This window comes from Lissotriton helveticus, chromosome 12 (genome assembly GCF_964261635.1).
Source record: "Lissotriton helveticus chromosome 12, aLisHel1.1, whole genome shotgun sequence".
NCBI lineage: Eukaryota > Metazoa > Chordata > Amphibia > Caudata > Salamandridae > Lissotriton > Lissotriton helveticus.
In genome coordinates, this window is record NC_136073.1 from 645,388,582 (window position 1) to 645,401,053 (window position 12,472).

At 45.4% G+C, this 12,472-nt stretch overlaps 1 protein-coding gene across 1 annotated transcript in view; it reads left to right on the top strand.

Moving 5' to 3' along the window:
- LDHD (lactate dehydrogenase D) overlaps positions 1-12,472 on the top strand; it is a 480,635-nt gene that overhangs the window by 47,097 nt on the left and 421,066 nt on the right. Inside the window, exon 2 of the mRNA XM_078670717.1 lies at positions 8,081-8,193. Within this exon, the coding sequence (XP_078526843.1) occupies positions 8,081-8,193 (113 nt within the window). The remainder of the gene's footprint in view (positions 1-8,080; positions 8,194-12,472) is intronic.

The following is a 12,472-nucleotide window of genomic DNA, read 5'->3' on the forward strand; positions in this document are numbered from 1 at the left end:
CACATATCGGGGTTCCGGTCTGCTTTGAAACCCATTGTGGTGTTTAACATACGTGCATGACAACCATTACTGTCTATTTGCCACACTAACCATCCGCCTGATCCTGAAAGTGAAGAATTATATGTATAATTCTGTATCCTGTTGTTGAGCTGTTCCTCGGTGTAATTTTCATAATGTTGTCAATTATCAAAACGTGCAAAAGAGGAAAGGTTAGGTATGTTCATGTCTTTAAATTTAGCCACACCCATGTAGGTGGTTTGCAGTACTGTCTTGTTCAGAAAGGAGTCTAGTTGGGAGGGACTCTGCCAGTTCAGCTTTTCACAGGAGGAGCAAGTGCAAAATAAGTAGGTATTTGGGGCACGTCACTTCCCTGCATTCTGCTGAGAAAATACACTAAAGGGGGCCATGGATCAGGTATGCAGCTGTTCTACTCTCCACTGTGAGAGACAGTTGTTCCATTGCCAATGAAAACCAGAGTTTGTGAAGCCATGAGGTATGGTCCAGGATGCTCTCGGAACCCCAGAGCTCGAGGATCACTTGGCACGCAGCATTTAATGCTAGGGCCATCTGCCAACCCCGTAGCGAGTGGAGCGGGAAAGTCAGGGGATTTGGCAGTCTAAGGATAGAGTACGCGGGAAAGTGCGGAAGAGTAGTATTAAACCCTGAATTGATGTCATATAATACCTGCTCCCAGAATCTTGTAAGCTTGGGGCAGTTACATGGAAGATGAAGAAGAGAACCTGTCTACCCGCAACCCCTTCAGCATTTCTCTGAGCCGCCCGTGTTCCACCTGTGTATACGTGCTGGCGTAAATTACCAGTAGGAGGCTATTTTGTAGGCTGCCTCTGTACCGACCATGTTGTGTGCTGCATGATGTGTTCTATAAAAAATGTCAGCCCATTCCTTGGAGGAGAGAGAGCGCCCCCATTCCTCCTCCCAGCGCAGAAGTTCTTTGGCTTTACATGTTGTGACCTCCTCTGAAAGCATAGTATAGAGCTTGGAGATAAGGCGCTTATCACCCTCTTTGCAGACCAGTCATTTCTCCAACAGGGTAAGGGGGCATGAGGCCTCCTTCTTATAACCCAGAGAGTTCACAGAGTGCCTCAGTTGCAAATAATGGAATACGTCCGATGTGGGTAGAGTTCAGTTCTGTTTTTGAATATAAGTTGCCATCCATCCTGAAACAAAGCCAAAGATACCGGACATTATAATATTTAGTGCATTTTGCAAAACAGTGCTTGCCATTCAGCATGGGGACAGCGGCCTCAATTCCCTTGCTCGACTTACTGCACCTCTACCAACACATAGTGAACTAAGGCCCACGTCCAGTTTTCAGGATACCAACTGTCCTTTGCAGGATTAATGGGTCGATGTCATGTTCTTCTCATGACACCCTTTGGCCTCAGAGCATCAATTTATCAGCCCTATCTTTGGGGCAATTCTGATCTTCGTAATTTAGGATCGCCAAGCCAGGACCAAGCTCCTGTGCATCTTGGGGGATCCGCTGTGACAGGGTAATTCAGATTTGAGCTCAATTGTAGCTCTGTCTATGGTGGAGGAACTTGATCCCCCCTGTGGTCCTGAATGATGGCATAAGAAGATGGTTCCAACTGAAGTTGCCTTCCCAACTAGCCAAGAAGAGAGTACCAGGCCCGTGATTTTTTATCTCTATAGATGAGGGTTAAGACCCCTGACTCCAAAATGGCAGGCCGTCTCGCGTGATCCAGCTCTCAACGGGTGAATAACCACAATAATCAACTGCAATAAACTCACCCACCCAAACAACAGATTAAGCTCTCTACTACAGTCCCTTGGTAACATAAAACAAATTCTCAGCCCCGCTGCCCTAACATCAGTAATCACAGGTCACTTCACCTGGTGCCTGACCAAGTTAGTGACCATGGTTCCTTGACTGACTTTGATGATTAGCAATTCTTTGTGGCCTCATGACGACTGAGGAGATTTGAGTCTACAATGCCTGACTTTACAAAGGAGCCATTTTGCGCACTATGGCGTATATCCTCTCTTGACTACTGGAATCTGTGCCCCCTTTTCCTTTTACGCCACTCTATCTTCAGTCCTATCTTGTTCAATCAGTCCTGTTCTGAAGTAACAACCTGTTCCTAATTGCCTCACTTCCCTAACTGCACATTATTTTGCGTATCTTCACCCGACTTTTGGAATATGTGCCCCCTTCTTGTCTTTATAATTCTCCTCACCACTGCCACCTAGTAACATTCGTCTCATATCCCCATCACCCTCCTCCTCATTTTCCCAACATGGCCACCACTCAAGTTAAATCTGGAATTAACTGCTACAAAATAATTTATTCTCCTAACCTGACTAAAGATTTAGCAAAACGATTCAAGCATAACACCATTGAATGTTTCCCTGATTCCCTTTTTGTTGATCAATTCTGCAATGGTCGTTATGGTAGGCTCAAATATGATTTCATTTTTTTCACTCACGACATCCCTCCTGGTTCACCAGCTTATATAATTCCCTTAACGTCACCTCCTCCTCCTCTATCCCTCATGGGAAACAGCTAAAAATGTCCCCCTCTGTGTGTTTTAATGGCTCCCTCACTATCTCATTCTATAACAATGGTACTGTCATGATCTAAGCCAAAGACACCTGTCTCTCTCTCTCTCTTTGACCACCACTTCCCTTCCCACTCCCCTCCCGTGCGACCAGATTCTCCCTTGACTCTTCATCCAGCTTCACCCATTACTCCCTATCTCTTCCCCTGACCCCCCTATACTCCAATAGGCTCCACCCTCGGGAGGCACAGGTCGACCCACTTCTCCCCCCTCCCCTGTGCCCCCCTCTCCCATTCTTCCCCCCTCACAGTGTGCCCCACCCCTCATCACTTCAGCTTTATCTCTACCTAATACGCTCCTCGTCCAATCTGCACCGTCCCGATACTCTAATCTTATCTCCTTCCCTTCATCCCTATCTGCCATCCCCCTATTTAGTCCACCTCTTCTCCAACCTTCTCCCCTAGTTAACTTTCCTTACTTTCCCCCTACTCTGTCCTCTTCTCCTCTTTTCTACCCCCTCCTTCCCTCGCTATGTACCCCAATATCTTCACAAACCCATTGCATCTCTCTTCTTCCCCCACTCCTCCAGTGATGCTGTGCTACCCCCTTTCCCCCCCTGGTAACCCTTTCCCTCCATCGGGCCTAGCAGAACCACTTTCTTTCTTCAACTTCCCTATCTCCCAACTCCCTATACTCTGCCAGGTGCCCGTTTCCTCACATCGACCTCATCTAGCTGACAGGTCCTCTCCAACCCCCTTCCCTCACTTTCTCCCAAATCAACCTTCCTTGCCATGACTTCACACATTTCCCCCCTCCCTTTCCGCCACACCGCCTCGCTCCTCACCTATCTCCCCCTAATTATATCCTTAAATCCTTTCCTTCTTGCAACGTCAACAAAGACAACTCTCCTTTCACCTCTGATGCACCAATGCCTGCTCTCAACAACCACCTTTCCCCACCTCTGAACCCTGAACCCCAGCTCCCCTCCCGTACCCCCACCTCACCCTGCCTTCCAGCGCCAATTGCACCCCCTCCTGTTTCCATTGAGCCACCCAACATGCCGTGCTCTGCCCTACTCTCTCTGGAAAATAAGCAAGGTTCTCTCATCACCTCCATCTCCATCAACTTGAGGCTAGCATTTCACTTTTAAGCTCCAAGATTTCCACCTCTCCCTACACCTCAATTCCTTTGGAAAACAGTCACCTTCCCACGAGATGCACCTCGCCCCCACACCCCAAAATAGCCAATCATACCCTGTCGTCTGCAAACATCGCAAACTCACACAAGTCCTCGAACGCCACCCTTCTTCCACTTTCCTCTCCAAGCAACCCTACTATCTACACTATTCCAACCATCACCTCTGTCAGAACCACTCATCCACCTAAACCCTCCCAAGCACCCTTTTATAAGTACATTATCCCTATCACCCCTCATAGCCCAAGTGCCCCGTCACCAAAACTGTCTCGACAGAGCTGCGCTGTCTGCTCCACAACTGCAGATCTGCAATAAAACACAAACCTGAAATCTCCGATACCATCATCCTTCCCAACATCGACATGCTGTTCCTTACAGAGATCTGGATCAACGATACCTCTCACTCTATGTTTGATCTCCTATTACCCACAGGCTATTCTATATTTAGAAATGACAGATTAGACAAAGTTGGGGGAGGTGTTGCAGTCATCTTTAGAAACTACCTTCAACTTAAGGCTTTTCCTAACAGCACCTTCCGCACTTTTGAATGCCTATCTCTTGAGCTTAAATTGCACCACCGCTCACCCCTCAGATTCCATGCCATTTACCGCCTGCCTGGTAGTGGCCCTTCGTTTATGGAGGAACTCACTGACTTCATCAGCGACCAATACTCGCAAAGTGACAATCAGATCTTCGTGAGTGACTTCAATCTCTACTGGGGCTCACTTCAAGACTCTTCTGCGATTATGCTGGCCACCTTCCTCTCTGCAAACGATCTTATCCAACACTGCACAGAAACCACACACTCTAAGGGCTTAATCCTGGACCTTTTTATTTCTAAAGCAGGCATGCTTACTATCGCTATCCCTATTCATGTAGACTGGTCTGACCACCTCCTCATCCCATTCTCTCTTTACCTATCACACTCTTTAACTCTCGGCCAACCTAAGAAGGATACTTCCTGGTTCTGTGACACTAAAAATATTGACCTCGGTACCCTCTGTGATTCAGCTTTGTTATCACTTCCAAAGCTAGACCCGAACCTGGATGTTAACGAGCTCACCTCCCAATGGCTCACAGTCCTTGCAGTCTAAATCAATAACGTGGCTTCTCATCAAAGCAAAAAGAAAAGGCCTACTCCCTCAGCACCTTGGTTCAACAAATCCCTTTTAAGGAAGTACCTAGGAATCCTGGAGAAACAATGGAGACAAGCGCCCTCCACCGATAATTTGGCCACGCTTCGTTCAGCAAGATCCAAGTACCACAAGCACATCTTCCTTGGAAAAGCATTGCACTTCAGAACCCTCCTTGACTCAGCCAAAAATAGACTCACAAAGCTATTCGATCTCATCAAGAATCCATACTGCTCTCCCCCAACCTCCAAGTTGGAGGATTCTACATAGAAAGTAGCGGAATTCGCTATATTCTTCGAAGAAAAAGTGAAACCACTTGTGGATCAGGTCATTCATCCAACCCCTCCAGAGGAGCGCAAATCCTTAGCCATTTGGCAGAACTTTGACCCCACCTCTGAATATGCCCTCCTCAAATGCATCCTCTAAACAAAGCCCTCCAACCATTCTCTTGACCCCATCCCTAGTGCCATTGCCATTGACTTCTACACCAATTCTCTTTCCTATTGGACCACTCTGGCTAACCTCTCCCTCTGTCAAGGGTCCCTTCCTGTTTCCTTCAAAACTGGGCAGGTTACCCCTCTGCTTAAAAACCCCACCGCTGATGCGAACAACCTCAACATCTTCCGCCCCACACTAACTTACGTTTTGTTGCGAAAATCACAGAAAGATGTGTAGCGAAACAACTCTCCTGTCATATCAAGGACAATGATCTTCTTGACAATTTCCAGTCTGGCTTCATTCAAAACTGCAGCACTGAAACAGCCCTGCTGCAAGGGATTGATGGCGCGCTGCAGATACTTGATTCGGGGGAGTCCTGTCTTCTACTTCTCCTTGACCTTCCTGCAGCCTTTGACACTGTCAATCACAACACTCTCCTTAACACTCTTGAACAGAGAATGGGCACTGTGCTTAAATGGTTTGCTTCCTTCCTCTCCGACAGATCCCAAATGATCAAAATAGCGAACAGTCTTTCATCTCCTTAGGCAGTAGGTCAAGGTGTTCCCTGAGGCTCTATACTTGCACCCACTCTGTTCAACCTCTATTTGGAACCATTGGGAAATCTCCTAAGTAAATCCGGGATCCTCTATCATCTCTATGCGGACGACACTCAAATCTACCTTAAGGTGGCCTCCACTCATGATCTCTCCATCCTAAACTCTACTCTCGACTTCATTCAAAACTGAATGTTAACTCATCAACTGATTCTGAATCCCTCCAAAATTGAATTCCTCCTTCTCTCCTCCTCATTTTCTCCTCCTCTGGTTCAATCATGGATGGTTCAGATGAATCTACTTAACAATAAACCCATCATTGTCGACAGCACAAAATTCCTTGGTGTCATACTCGACAAAAAACTCAATCTACTCTCCCACATCAACTCCATTGCAAAGTCTGCTCGATACCAACTGCGCCTTCTTTGGGGGATTCGTCGCTTCTTCCCAGAGCAAGACCTTAAAACCCTGGTCCAATCGCTGGTTCTCTCCAGATTGGACTACTGCAATTCTCTTCTTACTGGCCTCCCCAAATCCCACCTGTCCCCCCTTAAATCTGTTGTCCATTCAGCAGCTCGTTTCATATATGGGGCCAAAAGAAGCGACCATATCACACCCATTTTATCCACCCTCCGTTGGCTTCCCGTTGAGGCAAGATCGATCTACAAAACTGCCTGTATCACCCACAAAGCCTTGCACTCCTCCTCTCTTCGCTACCTGGCGAATAAACTGAAACTCTTTGGAGGCTCTAGACCATCACAAAATGTGGAAAATGTATTGCTTGAACCTCCCACTTTCAAAAAGGAAAGATCAATGGCCCAATCCTTTTCAGGCAACGCGGTGAGAATCTGGAACTCACTTCCCCCTCAGCTCCGGACCACCACCTCTTCCCATTCCTTCAAAACTGACCTCAAAGTTCTTCTCCTGCAAAGACATTTCCAAATCTAATTCACGCCCTTTCTATTCCCTGAAGGAAGTTCTTCCACTATAGGAAATTCTTGTACTCCATGCCTACAGAAGTGCCTTCCCAGTGTGTTCTTGTGTTTTGAGTGTCTGCCATTTATTGCAGTTTTATACCTCTACTTGTATCTTGTACGCTTATGTAATTTGCACACATGTCACTTTTTCCTCTTGTAACCTATCGTTTGCTACCTTTTCTTGTATTCAGTTTGCGTTTGATACATGCACAATTGTCACCATTGCCTCATGTAATGTAACGTTTGCTTTTGTAACATGCCCACTTGTAATTTTCTCCTCATGTAACGCTACTGTTCCTATTGTGAAGCGCTCTGACACCTTCGGGTAAAGTCTGCGCTATATAAATACGCATACAATAAATAAAAATTAAATTAAAAAAAGATGAGTACTCAAGCAATTATGGAAGGCCGCTGTAGAGGTAGGAAACAGCTGAAGTGTAAACCCATCTACTTCTTTGTGGAAACCCCTCAGGCTGCAGTAAGAAATGGGAGGGAACAGTTTGCAGTGACTAGAGTTTCTAGCAACAAGAGTCCATGTGAAGTCTTTGCATCTGGCCAAGCAGTGACATTTGAAGGCAAATGATACTTATTGTGGAGCATGCCAGAGGCCTACGGGCTCCTTTACGTGCTGCAGGTGGGACAAAGATCAGCAGGTTCTGATTTTGCCAGCTGCTGTCAGTTGCACCCATTGACTTTCTTTGTGTCAATCGCTGCACCATTGTTGCAAGTTGGAGTCTGCTGGAGGGTATACCTATTTTGCCCTGGCTTAATAAAATGGACTCGATGGACATTCTGGTCTGTAGCCACCACAAAGACTTGACTGACAGTAATAACTTTGGCTCTTCCCACAGGTGCCCACGTTTGATGTTCTTTGAGATTTCTTCGTCCCTGTATCCTTCCACTGTGTCCTATTACATCCCTTCTTTCTAGGCATCGTAGTTCCTTTTCCCCTTTTTATTTCCCCTTTAATACCCCCCCTCTCTTCTACTGCTTTGCTTTTCCCTTCCTCTTCTAAATCCAGTGCACATTAAATACAAAGAACAGTTAGCATATGGAGAAAGCCACTAGCACCCACTTTCCGTGTACAGAGAATAGACAAACATGTAAAATAGTACCTGCAGCAGCGTAGGCTTCTCTCACCTATTAGACAGCATAAACCATCCCTCACTCTAGAGGTAGCAACGAATCGTATCAGTCCCTCATTCTTAATGTAAAAAACAATAAGTTCTCTTTTCCTTCTATAGGTTAAATTATCGGAAGAGTTGCTGGATTCTTTAAGTCGGGTTGTGGGCACTGCAAATCTTTCTACAGCCTTGCCAGTCCGCGAGCAACATGGCAGAGATGAATCCATGCACAGGTGAGGTGCCTGCACTGTACATGGGGTCTGGGGGGGGGGGGGGGCAGCTGACCACAGGGAGGTTTGCACATCCGGATCATTTCAGGAATGGAACATTCCAACGAATACTGCTGTTTTGGCGTGAGAGGCCACAAACAACAGGAAAGAGCTGTTCTTTAAATAAATGTATGTAATCTGGGTGGGACAGAACAGAAAAGCAGGAAACTTTTTCTATTGTGAACATTGTATTAAATATGGATCTAGGCCAAAATTAGTATTATAAGAAGTAAACTTGAAGTGTATGTTAGTTGAGACTGACTTTTGCTTCGCTTATAGCACATCACTCTCTCAGCTGAATTAGCCTGGCTTGTACAATAAACCTTTTTGTACTCCTTTTTGTTGCAGATGTGGAGATTAATTATTTGCACTGTTTAGGATTGGGCTATATTGTAGCCCTGGTTTAATACTGGGCAGTTAATGCTACCAGTCACCATTTTATAGTGGTGACACAGTGGCTGGTAGCTGGTCCCAGAGCATTTTTTTGTAGCGCTTTTTTGGCTTGGTTGCTAGCGGTTTATTGAGATAGTGTGAATTACTCTTGACAATATTCGAAGTAAAAGGTTGTCTACAGAGAAAGTTGTGCAGGCGCTACTGCTCATGGAAGTGATGGGGGCGTCTCAAGCTCCTGGCTCAGAACGTAGCCAGTGGAGGCCACCCGATGCGTAGGGCATCGGCAGGGGTTGCGGCGGCGGTAATTGCCTGCTCGTCGCTTCAGTGGGCCACCGCTGGGCAGGTGTGGAGGTAAGGGAACGGGCCACTCCGGCCCGAGGTGGGGCAGAAACTGAGCCTGAGCATCCTGCCTTCCCAGTCCATTTGGAGTGCTCGTGAGGACCTAGGGGAAGATGTTGGCACTGGGTGAGGGATGCCAGAGAGGTGGGCGGAGCTGCAGCAGGAGGTACAGGAGCCAGGGAGGCTTACCGTGCACGTGATAAGACTGGAGGCCCAAATAAGGACAGCACATCGAGAGCGGTGCGGAGAATAACTAGTGTGCTGCATCTGGTAGAAGGAATGGGCTGGGAACTTTGGATGGCTGCAGGTCCTCTGGAGATGGTGGGAAGGAGGCAAGGAAAGATGCTGCAGGGGAGGGAATGCTCTTGTCGGGAAAAAATCCTTTAAGCAGTGCAAATAATTAATCTCCACATCTGCAACAAAAGGGAGTACAAAAAGGTTTATTGTACAAGCCAGGCTAATTCAGCTGGGAGAGTGATGTGCTATAAGCGAAGCACAAGTCAGTCTCAACTAACATACACTTCAAGTCTACTTCTTATAATACTAATTTTGGCCTAGATCCATATTTAATACAATGTTCACAATAGAAAAAGTTTCCTGCTTTTCTGTTCTGTCCCACCCAGATTACATACATTTATTTATAGAACAGCTCTTTCCTATTGTTTGTGGCTTCTCACGCCAAACTAACAGACTACAATGGAAAACATTCTTGCTGCTCTGATTTTACTGTTACATATCCTAGCTCAAATACAATGAAGAGGAAAAACCACTTAAACCAAACCTCATGTAGGCCTTTTTTTGAAAGCAGGCTGTAGGTAATTTCCAGATACAATTGTGCAACTTTAACGTGCACATTTAAACAGCATTATACTGTTTTTCTATCTTTACATAATATTTCACTGTGTGTGGGCACGTGACAGATAAAACTGAATAATTAGGTCCTAAATGTAAATTAGGTTTTTGATTCCTTTCATTCCCCTCGCTAGTCGATTCTTCGACTACTTCCTCACTACCCCCTGTGCATTTCTTCCAATTCTATATTTTGCATCTCTTTATTTTTTCTTATAGGGAACATGCCTCCCACTTTAGCAGTAACCCTCTTGCAACATGCTAAGATAACCTAAAATACCAGGCACATCAATAGCAACAGAAGTATTATAGGCAACAAGGCCTTAGACAACCCCGACACCCAGGACGGCACCCAATCAAACCAGACAGTGAACCACTCATCTGGAGCACCCCCCCCTTTCTTCATATGTGTATGCAAATTATGCAAAGTCAATATGGCCCGAGTTAGATTTCCTTCATCTTCATCATTCGCCGGTATGAAAGTGCAGCATACTGAATTAAGTTTTTTACATACTCCTCCTTCGATTGCTGTCATTAAGTCCAAAACATATCCGTTTTCCATCAACATAAGTCTGATTGAACGCAGCTCTTCTTTAAATGCATTAAAGCCATCTTCAGTAGCATTTATGGATTTCATCAGCTCCCAGTGGGTGATATGAACCCAGCGAGCAGTTGCATTTGCTTGAAACATAGGTATCAGACTTCCAAAAAATGTTTGGACGTCATTGAATAACCTATACTCTTTGGGCATATCCTGCCACACTGAAGTTCCAAAGTACTCAGGCATACTTTTTCTTCTGTGATGATGCAGCAAAGTTGATTCTTTACTCATGGACTGCAAATGCACATTTTTTATTTCTTTTGCTGGTGTTACCATAATAGAGTATGCAAAGTCACCAGAGAGCATATTACGCTCCAGTCGGGGGGTAATTGAGTGTATATTCGAGCTCCATACTGCCATAAAAAATTCATAAGGCTGGAGGTACCACCCTGCATATCGGCATTGTAAATAGTTGAACTGCAATTGAGATTCCGTCCGACTTTAACAATCCCATTTCCTGAAAGCAAAGAGAAAATCTCATTCGTTTTACAGCCAGTTTAGGATGACGTTTGGTTCCAGTCCATGTATATCTCTGTATGTTTTCATCCCAATACTTGCTGACATGATGCTTTTTATATCATCAAATCTCAAATGATTTTTTGTTTCTGTGCCATTCCATAAAGATATAGCCCTACATGAAAACCTAGCTGCAGTAAACAATTTATTATTGGCAAATACTGATGCTTCAATACTTAATACTGGACTGGCAGCGCAATCTGGGGGCAGTGGTTTGGCAGAATAATTATTACAGGTGGATGGTAGATTAGATCTCCCTCGAATACCTCGTTCCAATAAGGCTTCCTCCCAATTTAAATAACTATATTTCTGCCCGCTCCTTTCATTCTGGATATCGCTTTCATTATCTCTGTTTTATCTGTCACAATGTGCAAAAGTTCAGGGGTTGTATCAAATCTGGTTGTATTAACTCTGGCTATCATAGGAATAACATGTGTTGGCTGTAACTGTGCATTTATCCTACACAAGAAAAGATGCAATAAACACTTTGTAATATTAACAGGTACTTCTTTAAGATACACTAAAGGTGGTGTTTCTGTGGCATGGGGAATAAGAGAACAAACATAACAACTATCATTTTGTGTATTGGTACCTATATCATGCATGCTTTTGTACCACAAATTATCAAGTAGAGAATCATGCAGAGGATGTATATCTGTTTCATTGAAAACAGCTCTACGAAAGCGTAATACTTCTTCCCTATGGGTGGGATCTTTTGCATCTACATAACACATAATACAATAGCAAATTATCAGAGTAATAATCATAACTACTGAATTCATTATTATACTATGAAAAATATCATTTACCTGCCTCTTCATTGTATAATTTGTTCTTAGACCATTGCCTCCTCCACTCCTTGTGGGAGTGAGGCCAAAATGGAATAATGTCCGTTACGTGCACCCAATTTCGCATCCCCTCTACTTTTACTGCTGTTGGCGTGCTTTGTGTTACTTGGTAGGGGCCTAGAAACTTGGGATCCTTCCATGTTCTCACAAAGTTGTGCATGAAGACCCAGGGACCGATGCTGATGGCTGTAGACAAGGGCAGGGGTGGTGCAGTATTGTTGGCCTGTTGCAGCTGACCCTGTTTAGAATAAACCTGTACAGCTCTTGTTAAGGCAGACATGTATGCATTCATTTCTTGCCAAACACTTTCTGATGTAGACTTAGGGGGTCATTAGGATGACGGGCAGACAAAGTCTGCCCGCCATCCTGTCGGAATTCGGGACCGCCCGCCATAAGGGCGGGGGTCCCGTGGGGGATATTAGGATGTGCCCGCCACAGTGGCGGGCACATCCTGCATTTTTAGCATTGTGGCGGGCGGTGCTCTCTGCACCCCGCCCGCCACAATGCTAAAATTGCATTTCAGCATTTGCATTAACAAAGCGGCAGGCACCGTTAATGCAAATGAAGGGGGGGTACCACGCACCTAAAGACAACCATCATAATATGGCTGGCGGTGTCTGATAGACACCATATTATTCCTTTCCGCCCCAGCCACAAGGCGACCGGGGCGGAAAAGTGGCGGACGGTCTTTCCGTCC